The 17,943-nt window shown below is 34.4% G+C and overlaps 4 protein-coding genes across 4 annotated transcripts; 1 reads left to right on the forward strand and 3 right to left on the reverse strand.

Annotated features, from left to right (window-relative positions):
• Window positions 1-1,011: 1,011 nt before the first annotated feature.
• On the reverse strand, window positions 1,012-3,591 carry LOC145638613 (uncharacterized). Its single transcript, XM_081689603.1, has 5 exons — window positions 3,318-3,591; window positions 2,732-3,233; window positions 2,356-2,557; window positions 1,700-2,185; window positions 1,012-1,537 (listed from the first exon to the last, which is right to left on the reverse strand). The coding sequence occupies exons 1-5, from the start codon at window positions 3,589-3,591 to the stop codon at window positions 1,109-1,111; spliced, it is 1,893 nt and encodes a 630-aa protein (XP_081545729.1). The 3' UTR covers window positions 1,012-1,108.
• A 1,127-nt stretch (window positions 3,592-4,718) lies between these two features.
• On the forward strand, window positions 4,719-9,528 carry LOC145562091 (chromatin assembly factor 1 subunit FAS2-like). Its single transcript, XM_081622270.1, has 12 exons — window positions 4,719-4,987; window positions 5,604-5,715; window positions 6,449-6,475; window positions 6,571-6,643; window positions 7,169-7,272; window positions 7,356-7,567; window positions 7,651-7,747; window positions 7,973-8,045; window positions 8,204-8,292; window positions 8,376-8,514; window positions 8,619-8,719; window positions 8,805-9,528. The coding sequence occupies exons 1-12, from the start codon at window positions 4,874-4,876 to the stop codon at window positions 9,047-9,049; spliced, it is 1,386 nt and encodes a 461-aa protein (XP_081478396.1). The 5' UTR covers window positions 4,719-4,873; the 3' UTR covers window positions 9,050-9,528.
• An 81-nt stretch (window positions 9,529-9,609) lies between these two features.
• Window positions 9,610-10,674, reverse strand: LOC145562108 (uncharacterized). Its single transcript, XM_081622292.1, has one exon. It carries the CDS (start codon window positions 10,637-10,639, stop codon window positions 9,752-9,754), a length of 888 nt encoding a protein of 295 aa, XP_081478418.1. The 5' UTR covers window positions 10,640-10,674; the 3' UTR covers window positions 9,610-9,751.
• Window positions 10,675-11,277: 603 nt separating this feature from the next.
• On the reverse strand, window positions 11,278-16,739 carry LOC145562100 (protein trichome berefringence-like 7). The gene is made up of 5 exons (XM_081622280.1): window positions 16,552-16,739; window positions 15,251-16,319; window positions 13,783-13,941; window positions 13,161-13,440; window positions 11,278-11,989 (listed from the first exon to the last, which is right to left on the reverse strand). Exons 2-5 carry the CDS (start codon window positions 16,078-16,080, stop codon window positions 11,981-11,983), a joined length of 1,278 nt encoding a protein of 425 aa, XP_081478406.1. The 5' UTR covers window positions 16,081-16,319; window positions 16,552-16,739; the 3' UTR covers window positions 11,278-11,980.
• Window positions 16,740-17,943: the final 1,204 nt, after the last annotated feature.

Consider the following 17,943-nt stretch of genomic DNA (forward strand, 5'->3'; position numbering starts at 1 on the left):
TACGGACATGTATTCTTATATAGTAACTATGAATGTTATAAAACTCATACAATTACATATTAAATTATTTAAATTTTGAATATAAGCATTATAAGAGTAAGAAAATATGAAAATTTAATGGTTATAGAATGAGAATATTTTTCATATAAATTTTATTGATATATATTATCTATGTTAAAACCAAAAACTATTTTATATATGCATCATTTTTTTGGCATAGTTTTGCTTAGTGTATACTTGTCTTCCTTATTTTTAGGAAATTAGGTCTACTTTATAGCTTACCATACGTAGCTTACAATGTATATAATGCCTTTGATAGGCTTGTTAATATTTATCGAACTATCTTCTTTCATTATAAACATAATATTCTAGGTAGAATATGAATTACCATACATACATATGTAATTTTGATATTTTTTATACTAAGATTTTTTTATTCTTATGTAGCTATTATTATTTACATATATACTAACATATTTTATGATACTTTTCTTAATATACCTTGCATGTGTATATGTCTGTTACTTTACTACAATAGACTTTACTATAATAGGTTCTCAAAAAAAAAAAAAAAAAAAAAAGACTTTACTATAATAGTTTATGTATTTATTTAGAATAAAATGTACAGATTTCTTTTTTTATACATATGGAAACATAATAAATGTATTATAATAATAATTAAAAAAAATTAATAAAAGACAGCGAATCATAATGAGACATTTGTCAGTCTCACATTGAGGCGCTTGTCTTTTAGTATAGTATATAAATTAGAAGAATTTAGAGTTTAATTAAGTTAATTAGAAGGTAATTAGGGGAATAGGTTTTCTCTCGCAAAAAAAATAAATGTAGTGGTTTTAGTGGTTTTTTAAAACCAAAAAGCTTTTAAAAGAATTTTTTCGCAAAATGGTGCTTTTAAAAGGGTTTTTTTTTTTGACAAATTTACCATGTTAAAATTGTTACAATACGTAATTGGAAGTCCATTTGCATTCAGCAAACAAGTTGTACGTCCTAGGAAGGCGGGAAATAAACAATTCTTCTATGTTTTATGCAGTAATGAATTATGTAATTGACAAAAACTACAGCAAAAAAGAAGCTTAATTGAAACTAATTAAACCCTATACAATAAGAATTGTGGATCGATGTCATTTGGTATGGGACGTTCTTCAGGGCATATTGGTAAACAATGAGCTATATTCGTCGCAATTTCCAAATATGATGCATACTTATGTTTTAATACTTGTCCTGCATTGTAGTCTTCAACTCCATTGTGATCATCTAGGCTTAGTACTTGTACATCACTAGCTAAATTTTGAGTAAAGAAATCGCAATCAATGTCACTTTTATGCATGATTTCATGATATTTTTGCTTGCTAAAAGTCCATTCTCCAGTTTTCCAGTTGAAGTTGTATATTGCTAGGAAACGTTGCCCAAATGAAGCAATCAATTCTAAGGCTAACAAGATGAACTCAAATTCTTCGTTTGATAGATAGTATGGAAAGTTGATCCTCGCCCATCCCGGCTTCACTCCTAGATAGCCCTAAAAATTACAATATAACTATATTCAATGTTCCAAATTTAATTTAACTCTATAATTATAAAGATAACACGTACGCACTATGTACATATATGTATCATTGAACTGAATGTTCATGGATTAATATATACAGTGTATTATCAAAACACGATCATTAAAACGTACCTTCTCTACATAAGATCTCAATGCAAGTGAATGATTGTGATCAATTTTGAGCAATTGATGAGCATAAGGCCCAGCACAAGCACACCCTCCTCTAGCTTGTATCCCAAACAAGTCATTAAGTAGCTTCACAACGAACGCCCCGTGAAGTGGTTTACCTCTTTTCTTACCACTTTCTTCCCACATGTAAAGCCTACTATTATTATCACCTTCGCTGGTTTTCTCATCATATGTATATGTTGAATGTGAGTACACTTGAAACGACAAAATCGCTTGTCGTTTTGCTCTCGTGTTACCTAATATAAAGATCCTATGATTAGGAAGAAGCCTTTCCAAGGCTTTTTCAATGAAATAAGTCTCTTGTTTGTGAATCACTTCACACCCTATATATTCCTTTACCCATATTGCCAAGGCTGCTTTGATCTTTTGGATGATTGGTGGAGTCCCCGCGTTTTCTCTCTCTTCCACATCATCCACATATATCGTGTTCTGCAATTTCAGTAACACGCTATACATTACAATATGTTCAATAATATATACTCTCACTGTCTGAAAATAATTGTCCTCTTTGTAATCTATAACTAAATCGCACCACATAAATCATTTTGATGTATATGCAATGAAATTGTATAAAAAGTTATACAAAAATAAATTCGAACCTCTTCAGTAAAGCAATTAACAAAATAGACTGTGCCACCTCCACAAGTAGAAGGAGGAGAAGATCCCAAATAATATAAAGCTTTGTTCATCATAAGGATGCCAGGAGACCCTGGTCCTCCAAGGAACTTGTGAGGGCTAAGAAATATTGCATCGTAGCCGTCCGTCTCCCCTGATCTCATCTTGATCTCCACATATGGCCCACTACATACCACATATAAAAAATCAAATACAACTAATGTTAGTAAAAAAAAAATTGTGTAAAAGGGTGTGTATGTAGATGCAAAATTTTCACATATACAATAATATTAATACGTAATTTGTATTTTCATATGACCTATCACTAGATAACATTTTAAATGACGGAAATATACCTACCTGGAAGCGAAATCAAAGCAAACAAAGGCTCCATAACGATGAAGAAGAGAAGCAATTCTTCTAGTGTCCAAACAAGTCCCAGTTACATTACTACAAGCAGAAAATGATCCCAAAATTGATCTTTTTCTAGACTTGTAATACTCAAGTTTTTCCTCTAATTCTTCCAAGTTTAGCAACCCATCTTTATTCATCCCAATTTCAACCACTTCAACAAGACTTTGTTTCCAAGAAAGATAGTTAGAATGATGCTCATGTGGCCCCACAAAAACCACCCATCTTTCTTCATTACTTAGAATTTGTAACATTCTATCCCTTAAAATTGATGGCACTGCTACTCCCATGACTTCTTGAAGTCGTTTTATTGCTGATGTTGAACCCGACCCACAAAATATTAGTGCATCGTTTCTACAACCTCCTAAACACGACTTTATGTAATCGTTCGCTTGAGTTACCATCTTTGTTGTCTCTTGACCCACATAGCTATCACACGTGTGAGTGTTCCCTGTATTCATATATAAACAAAGATATTAACGGTCAAGATTGACAAAGGAAATTTAAGTTAAGACGGAAAGAGGGTGTAACGTACCATAAGAAGGAAGGACGTGTTGCATGATATATTCTTCAATGTAGCGTAGGCACCTCCCACTCGCGGTACAATCTAAATAAGTAACTTTGCGCTTACCAAAAGGAGAAATGAATTCCAAATCATTTCCAATTAAGTTGTTCCTTAGCCAATCTAGCTTCTTCCTCGTGCTAATACCCTCCTTAACACCATACTTAGAGTAATAATTTGGCACTTCAGAATTGTTAGAAAATTTATGACATTCTAATGAAGTACATGAAGAATTAAATAGACACATTTTTATTTAATTATGTTGATTTATGCCACTAAAATTTGGTGTTTGGGACTTTGGATTTGCTCGTTATATATGCATTTATTATAATGTTGGTCCAAAAGTTAATATTTCAATGGGTCAACTACGTGTAGTTGCTGCTGAAAAATCAATTACCAGCAACTACTTTCTAGTTTCTACTGTATTTTAAAAATCAATTAAATTTGAAATAAAAATAATAATATGATATTACTAAAATAAGTTTGTAGTTAAATGGTGGGAAGCTACTGAACTAGTGAAAATATAATCAGTGGGTGAACGTCAAGTGATGGACTTTATAGTAAAATGGTTTTGCATGCACAAGTTGTCAAGTTGACTGCTTGAAAATATACCCTGTTTTTTTAATGTGGTTTTGATGATTTCATTAAACCAATTAGAACTTGCTATTGATGTCATTAAGGGTTTTAAGCCAATCTATATCAAGTAATTTACACTTGGCTATTACTCCTCCACCCTAATTTTACTAGCAAAATTATTTTAATTGACAGTGTAAGCGCAAATGTTTTTTTTTTAATTATTATTATTATTATTAAATAATAATAAATAAAAAAACATTTTCAAACAATATAACATTATAAAAGTGATCACCTAATTTTTTTATTTGGCTAAACATCTAACTTTTTGCCAAAATAAATCTTACTAACACAACATGAAATGTCCCTAGCCACCATGAGCACGACATGACACGAGAGGTACAGTAATGGGCAATGATGGTACATGGTATCATTTTAAAAATTTGGCACAATATCATAGGATGAGCGCAGGCAGATTGCCCGTGCGACGCTTGAATTCATAAGACTCAATTCAAGTCATCCTTCCTCATATGCGCTACAAGTATCATATGAGACTTGTTGTACCAAGACATCTGGCAACTCGTGAAAACAAGCATGGCTTGCAGCCTGCTTGGTTTTTAACCAATAATACTAAAAGGGCCCATCATGTCATGAACAACACAAGTCCAATTCAACATTTTCTCCATTTTTAAATGATCAACAGGAGTCCAATTCAACATGATTTTTTCTTAATCTGTTTCATAAATAGATAACCCACTTTAGCGTTAAGGCACCATAGATCTCGAATTTCCCGCCAAAACAGAAAAGGCGCCAAACACCCTCTTCTTCTTCCTCTATCAGATAGGTAGAAATAACCGAACATTTCCCAAATTATTTCTCAAAACCCTAAAATTTCCGAGTACAATTCTGTCGATCTTGATTAATTTTACTCAATTTCTCTTTAATCCACTGAGAAAATGAAAGGAGGAACAGTTCAGATCAATTGGCACGACACTAAGCCAGTTCTAACCCTAGATTTTCATCCCTTTTCTGGACTTCTCGCTACTGGCGGCGCTGATTTCGATATCAAGGTTTTTCTCCTTCTCTCTCCTCTATTACAAGTTTTCAACTCTTTTCAATTAAACCCTATTTTGAATTTTCGATTGTAAATGCTTTAATTGAAGAAAATCAAATAATGAGCGATTTTGTGGGATACTTTAGTATCATTGTAAATTAACCGTCTTTATGTCAATTTTGGGGCTGGATTAGGGTTAGGATTTGTGGGTTCTTGTTAATATTTTCAATTTTGGTTGTAATTTTGATGGCAGTAGTGCTATTAAAAATTCGAATTCAATTAGATCCCATTTTAGGGTAAGTTTGAATCTTGAATAAGTTTGTGCAATTGGGCATGAGAATAACGTTTCTGGGAATGAATGAAAATGATCAAGTATATCATCATAGTAGTCGGTAATATTGAGAATAACATTTGTGTTTTTGATTTTAGGTCTATTATTGTTTTAACAAATATTCTAATCATGATTCTTTAACATGAAATGGACTTGCTTGCAAACATGCTGCGCATCTTTGGAATATTTAGATTCTTGATAGTTTCATTGTTTCGTGTATGTTTAATCTTAAAATCTGTGATGGCATTGACCTGTTCTGAGCGTTCTCCTGTGTTTCAACTGCTTGATGGGATTATTTCAGATTTGGCAAGTGGATTCGGAAGAAGCGCAAAATAAAATTCCAACAGCTTCCTATCAAACTAGTCTTTCTTATCACAGTTCTGCTGTGAATGTTCTTCGATTCGCTCCTTCAGGTAAGAATTAATCTTGCAGACTTGCTCAATGCACTTCCAATTTTTCATTTCCTATTCCCACATGCTAAAGGGTCTGAAGCAAGATAGTATAAAAGATAAAATGGCAGTAGCCTCACCTTTAGGGCTACACTAATATTGTTCTTGGTTGCTGTAATATGTAACAATTGATGATTTGACAAATTTGGCTTTCTCAAGTTTTTTTTTTTTTTTTTTTTTTAGTTTGTGAAGTTTATATTTTCTGCCAATGACTCATCACGCTTGATTTTGAAAATTGTTGAACTTATACCTGAAGATTCAGTGATGATGCTAGTGTGCTAGTTGCCTAGTTTTCAAGAGGAATATGAGTATCTTCCATCAGTTGATGTTCAAACATAAAGTGTCAAACGTTGTGCTACATGATAATATGTTTTATATATTAAGATGATTTGCAGACTAATTGCGTTTGAATTATTGGGAGATAGAGAGGGGGTCTTGGACATGATAGGAGGACTGACTGACGAGGTTAATTAGATGGAAGTTTCTTGGTCTGTTCCAAACTTCCAAGCTTTCAATCTGTGTTTGGCAATACTCAAAAGTAGGTGGAACTAAAGTTGTACAATGTGTTTGGAAATCCTTGTTTCTAGTTTGCATGAATGTGGACAGTCTGCATATGCATGTATCTAGTTTTGCATGAACTTCCTTGCGGCTTTGATGATTATGCTAATAAACATTCTTTTGATTGTGCTGTGGACAGGAGAATTAATTGCTTCAGGTGCAGATGGTATGTAAATTACTTGCTGTGAGCCTGTGATATTGAAATTTCAGTTTGGCTTTTCGTTGCTTATTGATTTCTGAATAGAGTTTTTATTAATGTAGGAGGTGAACTTATATTATGGAAGTCTCATCTATCAGATGCTGGTCAAGTTTGGAAAGTTCTGAAGACGTTGTCGTAAGATTACCTTCTTGATCAACTGTTAATCTATCTTTAGCAAACCTTATTTTGTTGATTCTATCTATAAGCATATTGTTAGGCAGTGTAGAAAAGTAGTGGCTAAATGAGATATGAAAGCAGTCTTTCTGGGTTCAAGTTTATGAAATTCATGGAGATTTGTTTACTTCAATCACTGTATAAAACCTGTATATGTCATGACTCAACAGCTTCAATTCTCAAGGGATGGAAAACTATTAATCTAACCTGATTTGATCATTATTCATTGTAGTGAAATCTTGTTTTTGAATACCAGGTATATGCAAATCTGGACTTCCACAATTCCGTTTTCTTAAGATTAATATTGGCTTGTTGTTTATTACGAGTATCTGGGAATCATGATTATCAACTGGGCTATGTGGTTGGTCATTGGTGGAATCAGCAGATTGTATGTTAGAGGACGGGATAGATTGGCATCTATAACAGTTTTTAAGTTTTAAAGTGTTAGCATCCTGTGTGTCTGATGTAACTTTTTTACTTTTTCAGATTTCATAGAAAAGATGTATTGGATCTGCAGTGGTCCAGGAATGGAGCTTATCTTATCTCTGGGTCTGTTGACAATTCTTGCATCATATGGGATGCTGAGAAAGGTACTCAAAGATTTTGAATTGTATGTGAAATACCTGCCTGTTGTTGTTCCATTGTTGTTTAAATGTAAATCTTTGTCATTCAGGCTCTGTCCATCAGATTTTGGATGGACATCAACACTATGTTCAGGGAGTGGCATGGGATCCATTGTCCAAGTTTGTTGCATCTCTTAGTTCTGACAGAACTTGCAGAATTTATGTTAACAAACCTCAGAAGGCAAAGGGAATAGAGAAGATGAATTATGCTTGTCAGCATGTGATTGTTAAGGCAGAACAGCAATCTGCAGATGATACCAAGGTTAGTAATGACTTGTTCATAGACTTCATACCAACTGTGTTTAGTGTTGATGAGTACTGACATTGTCAAAGTTGGGGATGCAGTGCTTGAAGAGTCATCTCTTTCATGATGAGACGTTGCCATCATTCTTTCGAAGATTAGCCTGGTCACCTGATGGTTCATTTTTACTAGCACCTGCTGGTAGGGATTCATTTACTTGTGAAATTATATGTTTTATCCTTTTTTTCCCCTCTTGGTAGGAGGTAGATTTATCCCCATTCAGGGGAATTTTCCATTTATTGATAAATGTGGAGTACATCAAGATGAAAATCTTATGAGGATGAAGAATCTGAAGTTTCTAAGAAGCTAATACCAGATATCATGAACTTGATTTTAATTTTAACACTTGACTGCTTTTTGTTGCAGGTTTATACAAATGTTCACCTGATTCTGAATCTATCAATACTGCTTATGTATTTTCCAGAAAAGATCTTTCAAGGTAAGTTGCATCTTTTGACTCCAGAATGGAAAGTTGTTGCCTGCTCCTTTTTAAACGACTTTTTTGCATTTTAATGCATTATTTTTGTTATTTTCTTGATTCAATGAGTACACCTCCCCTGTTTTGAGCACAACTAATCTATTTTCATTGGCATCCAGACCTGCATTGCAGCTTCCCGGTGCCAGCAAGCCTGTAGTAGCAGTGCATTTCTGCCCTTTGGCTTTTAACCTTCGTGGATCAAACTCAGGTAGTATAGTTTTTTAGTTTGATGCTATGGTGAATAATTTCACAATTTGATGTTATTAAATGAACCTTTATTGCCTTTGACAGCTGGGTTTTTCAAGCTTCCATACCGGCTCATTTTTGCTGTGGTAACTCTGAATTCACTGTACATTTATGACACAGAAAGTGTTGCCCCTCTAGCTATCTTGGCTGGTCTGCATTATGCAGCCATAACAGATATAGCATGGTAATGTCCTCCCTATACTTATTCCCTTCTGTAGGAATAGCATGGTTAACTTTATTTAGCACTATCATCACAAAATGGATACTGAAACTTGTAGCTTTTGATAGGTCGCCTGATGGAAAGTATTTAGCATTATCATCACAAGATGGATACTGCACATTGGTAGAGTTTCAAAGTGACGAACTGGGAACACCTATCCCTTTTCCAGGTTTGTCTTGTCATTTTTGAGAAATTTTGCCTTTTATTCTGCACACTTTCTATCACTATATTTATTCTTTATATGACTTTCTTAGATGGAAAGACTGCTAGTAGTCATGTTGACGAGACTTCTAGTCAAAAGAAGCCTGAAGCAATGGTGGTCAAAGCTTCTGTAAAAGACAGCACTGTTATTTTAGAGAGTAACCAAACTGCAAAAGATAGCCCTGTTGTTTTAAGGAATAACCAAACAGATAACAAACAGGCATCACCAGTGGCAAGCACTCCTGTATCTAGCAAGCCAGCTAAGAGGCGTATTACTCCCATGGCAATCGATCCTTGACTTCCATCATCATCTTTGTAAAGTTCATGTCGTAATCATCTCTCTGCTCCTAATCCCTGAGGTTTGGATTTTCTTCCACATTTTGTATAGTGAGTCATGAACTCTTGAAGGGAAGGGTCCATATATCAGCTAAGATTGCAAGTGTACCATGAAATGATGCTAATACATAATTTGATATCGATTTTAATGTTCAAAACTCTGGAGTTTGCCAGCAACTTAGCAAGTCAGTATCTTCAAGTTTTATGGTTTTTTATTCCAGCAATTGGTTACAAATGCAGACTTAATCTCGCACACTTGAGATGCTGATATTTTGGGGATTTGGTGTTAATGCAGCTGGAGTATCCTGCTTTCACCGTTATTACTGCTTATTAGGAATTAGGCATTAATGGTGTATTTCCCAGTTAGAAGATTATCATGTCACTGAATCACACTTGACCTTTTGTACTCTGTATGTAATATTAGCCCTTTCATTTGTGTCATTTTTAAAATTTGTTACCAGAAGCATCTGAAAAATGCAATCATAATTTTTTTTTTCTTATTAAGAAAAATATCTCGTGAAAGAAAGAAAGAAAGAATTCTGAACTTTATTTGTTGAAATGTACATACAAATTAGCAAATTTAAAGCATCATGGTTAAACTTATTTCGTTCACCATTGATTTATGTCCTCAGTGCATGCATACATAGCATGTTCTTCAGCTCATTCACGAGTTCTTGTTCTCGATTTGAAATTGATCAGAGTCAGAAGTAGGTGCAGCTGTTTGGAGAGAATGATGAGGATGATGTGCACCCCTATCATGCGAAGTCCCACTCACTATTTCATCAGTTATTTTAGTTTCATGAGTATGGATGTCATCTTCGAAGGTTACGAGCACAGCTTGCTCGCCATGAGGACCACGTACAGCTTCTTCATGAATGTGCATATGTTCATCAACAGTAATATTATCAGTCTCCTTGATCTTTCTCTTTCTTCTCTTCTTGATGAAGCAAAACAATGCAGCTGAGAGGAATGCAAGAAAGAAGACGCCTCCAAGAGACACAAAGACAATGATGATGGTAGTAGCATGGTGCCCTGGAGCAGGAGGGGGAGTAGGCACCACATGAGGAGGTGGTGGTGGAAGCTTTGGTGGCCGTGGTGGTGGCTTTACTGCTGGAGCAGGTGGAGGCACATGGTGTGGAGATGGCCTTGGAGGAGGGTTCGAGGGCTTTGGTGGAGGGAAAGGATGTGGAGGCGGTTTGGGTTTTGGTGATGGAGGAGGGTTTGAAGGCTTTGGTGGTGGGAGAGAGTGTGGAGGTGGTTTAGGTGTAGGCGATGGGGGAGGGTTCGAGGGCTTTGGTGGTGGGAGAGAGTGCGGAGGTGGTTTAGGTATCGGCGTTGGAGGAGGGTTTGAGGGCTTTGGTGGAGGGATAGAATGGGGAGGTGGCTTAGGTATCGGGCCTATCGGCGTTGGAGGAGGGTTTGATGGCGATGGTGGGGTTGGTTTTGTTGGAGAAATGGGATGAAAGGGAGGTGCTGGTTTCGGCGGGAACGGGAAAGCATGTGGTGGTGGAAAGGGGAAAAATGGATAGTTGAAATTTTGAGGTTGAGCCATTGAAGCTGATTACAATAAAAGAAAGCAAATGTAGTTTTGAGCAGATGATGTTTTAGGTGTTTGAATAAACACATATATAAAGGCATCCATGAACTCAGTTGCTTGAATGTTGATTGAACTTCTAAGTTCATATAATTAAGAAACTTGCACTTCATTCTAAGATTTTGAGGCTGTCATCTTGTATTTGAAAAATACTTTATGACTCTTGCTAAGTTTGCTTTCACCACTAGGATTTTCCATACTAAAATGTTTGAAAATTGATCAACGAGCTCTTGCATAGTTGCATGTTTTTACTAAAATGACCCATTATGAATCAACCCGTAATCGATAATTTAGTACTCGTATTAAGTAAAATAATTCACATTCATTTTTAACCAAAGGCATAATAATTGATTGTAATATGGAATTTTTAAAAAATGATTGTAATAAAACATTAGGGAGATTGGAATGTTGTGATTTTTTTTTATTTTTTTTATTTTTTTTTTTTTTTTTTTTTTGGTAATTGACTAGTAATTTGTCAATTTAATTTTGAACAGAGTGATTAGAAATATTTAGAACATAGTCTTTCAAAGTGCTAGATCTAGTTTCCGTTAGATTTAAACAAATGCTACTTTGACATTGACACAAAGACTAAAACCAAAATGTATTGCATTCCAAGCATCTTTATAATGATTGATTGACTGCTTTTAAATACAGAGAAAATTATATAATTCTATCTTTCTTATTTCTTTTTGTTTTCCTTAAACTTAAAGACCATAAATCACATGGTTATAATTAGTAAAAGCTTGAAGCCAAAGCTTTGAAGACATCTTTGTTTTGCTCATTCTAAATTCATATAATTACAAAAATTATTAATCATATGCTTCTCCCACCCAATTTCGAACCTCAGTCCCCAAACAATCTGAAAATGAGCAGTTTTTCTCTAATCCCTGTTTTTATGAACCGGTATCAAACATGTCGATCAATGATACAATCTTACACAATGCACAGACGTTCTCTGGATATGGAACCAAGTAGCCCGAAGATATTGGAAGAGAAAAGGTATGTACAATTTTGCAACTTATATGTTCTATAATGAACAACTATTCATATTTTCTACATACAACAATTGATCAAAGGTGATTGAAAGAATATAACCTTGAACCTCCCAAGGCTTCATTTACAGCTCCACTTCATACAGCAAATCGTGGAAGGAAAAATCTGTAGTGAAGGCCAAAGGGCAGTCTCTTTAGCAGAATATCTCTGTACTGATACAAACGCCGCAACTTCTCCAATGTGTATCTGTCCTATCAAATAGAGGACAAGTAATGTATAATGGAGTCCAACTTGAACTTACTCATTTCAGTCAATCTGCAAACAAGAGTGAAATGAAAGTTAGAACTATGTTGATATATCCTGAAGAATGTTTAGAGCAACGAGTTATCCAAGGAGGAGCTGGAAGTACAATTCCAAAATTGACAAGTACTCCAAAACAGGAATGTGTTCGGAATGTGTTTAAATGTTGGATACAAACATGTAACGCGATTCAAAAGTCTGCATGATTTTGGATATTCAACATGGATACTTGAAGAGTGGAAGAGTGGAAGAGTGGGATCATGGAGGGATTAAACGAGGAAGAGGGAGACCAAAAATGACTTGGTTGGAAGGAGTGAGGAAGGATATGAAGTGCATGGATTTACGTGAGGATGAAGTTTTGGATCGTAAGGGATGGAGGAGAAAGATTTATGTTGATGACTACACGGAATAATCATATTTGGTTCATGTTAGCCGACCCCACTTTTGGGATTAAGGCTTTGATTGATTGATTGATTGATTGATTGAACATGGATACTTGAAATGAAAATGCCTTGTACTACTATACATGTAATGGAATAGCTTAAATGTTACGGAATACTTAGTAATAGAGTAATTGAAGCTTTCATCTGATCTAGTGAAATATTTTGGTAGAATGACCACTAATAGGCTAACAGCCTCTATCTATAAAGAACTCCATTTGGAAACTGTTCATGAACCTTCAGCATAACAAAATCCAATAAACAAATGGAATAAAGGATTACCTTGAGGGTCCTTGACCTATCCCCAAAACACAATATAAATGACAATTTTAAAAGATGTGAATTTCTTAGCACATGTGGTCTAAAAATATAATTATTGTTTAACAATGCATTTTCTATTTAATGCCATGAGATGAAACACACGTTCTGGGATTTTATTATTCAATACGACTACACATTGTCAAAACTGACAACCAAGTAGCTAAAGAACTCGGAATAGGAAAGGCCCAAAAGGATAAGAAGACTTCCCTCTAAAATCAACAGTTGTGTTAAAATTATTAAACTGACAATAGAGGTTAGAAACGTTGAAATCAAAATTTGAGCACCCAGCATGACTTAGATGCAAAAAAAATGAAATTTAAGGTAATGCAGTAAAATGATAATCAACAATGACATGAAAAAGGGTCAGATAAAATGTTACTTGAAAGATTGAAATCAACCCTATTCTAATCATTTTTAGGCAGTACCTTGTCAGAGAAAAGGTCAGACAACAGAATTTCATTCCAAAAGTCAGGAACCCCAGGCAGACACCAGTGGCTACAATCAGCAAAAGATTTACGGTCACTCCAGTTGCCTACATGTGCATCACCCCTAGAAGCAGACATGGAAGTGATACGCAACATTTTAACAGGAAATCTCATCTTCTTCACTATATCGATTACCACATCTGAGAATGGGCTCTGATGCTTAAAATCATAATCTGATTCTGGAAATTGCATCACTGTGCAATGTGCGCTGGATTGGATACTGGTACAAACAAGATAGGGAAATGAATAAACTAATCAAATTAGTGTATTGCTAGGCCATGCACAGATGCGCATACACAAGCTGAAAAGTAAGGGAATAATTCACAATTGTATTACATACGAAGTTTAAATCACTGAGTAAAGTTATTTGAATGAAATACACTTTATTTTTATTTTCTCAATAAGCTTAAACATTTTCTTTTTTTTTTTAAAGGGCTAGTTTTTCTTGTAGTTCAACACTCAGATCAATTCATCAATGGCAGAGGCAATAAATGTTTGTGTAGCACATTACGATAAGCTAATTTTGAAGCATGTAGATTGTAGAGGGAATTGCTCAATGTACCTCCAGTGAGATGGCTCAAAAGTACGAAAGTAAACACGTGTTCTCTTTGAATCTACTGAAGCTTCCACCCATGAAGCCCAGGTGGCCATAGCTGTTTTAAAGGCCGAAGGTATTGACATCCCAAGCTTCAGTGAACCACCTAACTGAAAATAGCAACCCCTGTTAGGAGACAGTTTAAACGAATTTAGTTTATGAATAGAAAAAAAAAAAAAAAAATGCAGCCACACTTAGGGATCTATGCATTTTTAAACTAAAGATTGACACAATCGTAATACATCACAACCAACATGCAATCTAGCAATTGGCATGCCAACCACAAGCTATAATGGCTTGTCTAGGAATTAGGATGTATAAATCAATACCAATAATAGAATTACTGTTTCCTTATACATGATAGCTGCTCCAATAAGTCTCCACTCTTATGATTCAACAAATATACAAACCATCATCACTTAAAATTATGTCTTCACTGGGTGTTACCCTTTCTATATGTTCAGTCTTGCCCTTTCTATAGTCTAGATCAATGAATTGGCTAGGAGGAAAATGATAGAAAGACACCCTACAAACACTATTCGTGCTTATAGTAATGACAATTTAAATCATTGGCATAAATTTAGCTAATTTCAATTTCCTGTAACATGCCAACTAGTACTGTTCAACATGTTGCATGGCAGGCTATAGAAGCATGTTCCTTAGATCAATTAAGACATATTACATCCATATCTGTCATTCATCACACCAACCAGATCACCCTATTCCAGGCATTCAACACCTGCATTACTCTTCAAGGGACATAATCAAGGAAGGAGCAGAGAAGTATTGACCAATATCCATTGATACTTATTTTTGTCACGCCTACTAACCCATATCCATCTGTTTTAGTATTGACCAATGCAGCTCCCATACGTTAAGGCTGTGAGAGTGACAACATTTCTTTAGGTCTAGACAAAAATTTAATAAAGAGCAGTGACCATTCAAGAGGTACAATAAGTAAACTTATCAATATGCACTACTAAACTTTTAGCATGGTTGTCTTTCAAGGATGACTGTTGTATTTTCCCCCAAATTTTAAAATCCTCAGAAGTGCTCACAAGATGGCTTTTTCACAAAAATCATTAGAGATAGTTTCTTTGAAAAAGAGGAAGAGAGGTGTAAACCTGTAAAACATAGGCCTGGAAATACATCTGGCTCCACACAAACATACATATAACCCAACATCAAAGTGCACATGCTGAGATACAAGTACACATACACAAAACATAAAAAAAAATATCGTGTCTTAAGTTATGAGATCACACTAAACTTCATAGAATTGTGAACTCCTAAATATTTTGTGATTACTCTAAATAGTATTATATGACTAAATTCCTCACGTGCAACATCTTTTTGTAAACTACAAATTACAAAGTTGCATAAAATCCATAAACTAACATAGATCACATGCTTTTATATGCATTTGAAGACTTACGTTTCATATAACTTTGACGGTATCCACCAATGTCCCGAGTTGAATATTATTGCATCTGAATTAACCCATTCCTTACTAATGGCATCCATTTTGTCAAGCTTGAGTGTTGACTTCACTCTCTTTGGAGAATGCTTTGTTGCAATACCAGGTTGAACCAAGAAAACAGACCGGTAAAACTCCACAGATAAATTAAAGGAACGAAAGCGAACAGCCAAGTGTCTTGTGGTTTTCGTTATGTTCCTTCCTTTCACTTCGTAAACACTCTTTTTGTCCTCCACTCCTGTCATAAGCAGGCATATAAAAGACTCCCATTGTGTCCGACTCATAGAATCTCCCACAAAAACAACCCTTTTACCTCGAAGCCTTTCCAATATGTTAGATGCATTAAAAGCAGGGATGTCACAATCTTTGGGCTTCCATCTCCATCTAAGGTAATTTTTATTCTTCCTCCCATTGCCCAAGCAATTGAAACCTTGTTCCACAAAAGGACACTCAGAAGAATTGTACAAAGGATAGTTGTAGTCCGATACCCAACTCCCATCAAAGACATCACAATTACTCGATGAAGCTCCATACTTATGAAATACCAACCCCAAATCGGGAAAAATATTGAAATACCCAAAAGATAAACATAAGTAAAAGGTGATCAATGGTCCAGTAATGAAGAGAAAACACAAATTCCGAGGGATCAAGCTATCTCGGCGAAGTCCATTGGAGTTGTCTGACTTATCTTTATGGAGAAATACTTTTGGACTACCAATAGCAGTGGCATTCTTCCTATTTGTAGATGTACTCCTACTAATAGATGAACCACTACTGAAAATGTTCATGGTCTTAAAAGATCACAAAAACACTCCTCGGAATTACACATTACCAAAACCATAGATTCCAAATTACCCTAAATTCCAATTTTCTATAGATTCATTCGACCTCCATCATTCAACTCAAAATTGCATCAAAACCCTCAAACCCCACATACCCATTAATCCAAAAATCAAGCTGAATCAACAACTATTACAACCTGGAAATCTTCTTAGCCTCAAAGCTCAATATATAATGCAAAGCACAACTGCAAACACAAAGCAATCATATATATAAATACACAAAAATATGGATTAATTTCCAAGATTCACCAACATCAAAGAACAAACACAACAAATTAAACTATACCCAACTCATTAATCATGTAGAAAACTAAAAGGGTATCATTCAAATCTCAAGAAAATTGTGTTTCATACAGAATCATATAATACAATCATATAAGGGTAGTTTAGAAAGGAAAAAATGCATGAAAAAATTACCAGTTTAGAAGCTGAAGAACGATCTCCAAGCATCAAATAATGCAGAATTAATGAGTGATTTGACGAAGAAGAGAGAAAATGGAGAGAGAGTGGAGAAGCATGAGAAGAAGATTCGAGGGAGAAAGAGGGTGGGAGCCGAGCAGCACATGACTGAATGAGACAGAGACTGGACAACGGACTGTATTTTTTCATAAACTATTGGAGTAGTTGTTACATTTTGCCAACCCAGAAAATGATATTTTACTGCCAATTTTAGATTTTTAGACACAAAAAAGGATAATTAGTTTTCAAAAATAATTGTGAAAAAATTATCATCCTTAAATGAATTAATTTTCCTTATGAAGTTACTTGTATTGAAATGATATCCCTCGCTTGAGATTATGTTGTGTGTAATGTTTTCAAATGAATTATTGATTTAATTAAGATCCGAATATGTTATTGACTTAAACCCATAAATTTGTTTGTGCTTTAAGTTTTAGAGACAAAATGATCCGACCCAAACCTAATCGAGGATTTAAAGTGACAACTCTACATTATACTAGCTTGACCACTTAAAGATTGATATGTTTGACTTTTTACAATCTCAAAAAAAAAAAAAAATATTTACTTTCTCCGTTCCAAATTAATTGATACGTTTCTTTTATCATGCTTGTCAATGGAAAAATTCAATCGAATATGTCTTTAATTATATTATTGTAAAAAAATACTAAAAATTGAATTTTAATTAAGTACATATTAAAATGAATGTAACAAGATCCCACGTGACTATGTTTTTCTATACCTTTAAGTCACAAATGTTAGTCAAAGCTAAGTTAATGAATAATGTCAAAAGTCAAAATGTGTCATCTAATTTGAAACGAAGGAAATAACTCATTAATATAAACTAATTTAATAAGATTAATGTGACCGGTACATTTTGCCAACCCAGAAAATGATATTTTACTGCCAATTTTAGACACAAAAAAAAGGATAATTAGTTTTCAAAAATAGTTGTAAAAAAATTATCATCCTTAAATGAATTAATTTTCCTTACGAAGTTGCTTGTATTGAAATGATATCCCTCGCTTGAGATTATGATGTGTGTAATGTTGTCAAATGAATTATTGATTTTATTAAGATCGGAATATGTTATTGAGTTAAAGTGTTAAACCCATAATTTTGTTTATGGTTGAAGTTTTAGAGACAAAATGACCCGGTCCAAACTGAATTGAGATTTAAAGTGACAACTCTACATTATAGTGGCTTGACCACTTAAAGATTGATATGTTTGACTTTTTACAATCTCAAAAAAATATTTACTTTTTCTGTTCCAAATTAATTGATATGTTTCTTTTAACACGCTTGTCAATGGAAATATTCAATCGAATATGTCTTTAATTATATTATTGGAAA

This window comes from Chenopodium album, chromosome 1 (assembly GCF_948465745.1).
Source record: "Chenopodium album chromosome 1, dcCheAlbu1.1, whole genome shotgun sequence".
Classification (NCBI taxonomy): domain Eukaryota; kingdom Viridiplantae; phylum Streptophyta; class Magnoliopsida; order Caryophyllales; family Amaranthaceae; genus Chenopodium; species Chenopodium album.

What these genes read in the sequence shown, in the direction of transcription:
- LOC145638613 (XM_081689603.1), bottom strand. Translation starts at nt 3,591, where the DNA reads ATGTGTCTATTTAATTCTTCATGTACTTCATTAGAATGTCATAAATTT. An exon ending in ACACGTCCTTCCTTCTTATG is followed by an intron (nt 3,234 to 3,317) that starts GTACGTTACACC and finishes ATATGAATACAG; the next exon opens with GGAACACTCACACGTGTGAT. An exon ending in TGCTTTGATTTCGCTTCCAG is followed by an intron (nt 2,558 to 2,731) that starts GTAGGTATATTT and finishes TGTGGTATGTAG; the next exon opens with TGGGCCATATGTGGAGATCA.
- LOC145562091 (XM_081622270.1), top strand. Translation starts at nt 4,874, where the DNA reads ATGAAAGGAGGAACAGTTCAGATCAATTGGCACGACACTAAGCCAGTT. An exon ending in TCCAGAAAAGATCTTTCAAG is followed by an intron (nt 8,046 to 8,203) that starts GTAAGTTGCATC and finishes ATTGGCATCCAG; the next exon opens with ACCTGCATTGCAGCTTCCCG. An exon ending in CCTTCGTGGATCAAACTCAG is followed by an intron (nt 8,293 to 8,375) that starts GTAGTATAGTTT and finishes TGCCTTTGACAG; the next exon opens with CTGGGTTTTTCAAGCTTCCA.
- LOC145562108 (XM_081622292.1), bottom strand. Translation starts at nt 10,639, where the DNA reads ATGGCTCAACCTCAAAATTTCAACTATCCATTTTTCCCCTTTCCACCA.
- LOC145562100 (XM_081622280.1), bottom strand. Translation starts at nt 16,080, where the DNA reads ATGAACATTTTCAGTAGTGGTTCATCTATTAGTAGGAGTACATCTACA. An exon ending in CCGTCAAAGTTATATGAAAC is followed by an intron (nt 13,942 to 15,250) that starts GTAAGTCTTCAA and finishes GTCTCCTAACAG; the next exon opens with GGGTTGCTATTTTCAGTTAG. An exon ending in TTTGAGCCATCTCACTGGAG is followed by an intron (nt 13,441 to 13,782) that starts GTACATTGAGCA and finishes TGTTTGTACCAG; the next exon opens with TATCCAATCCAGCGCACATT.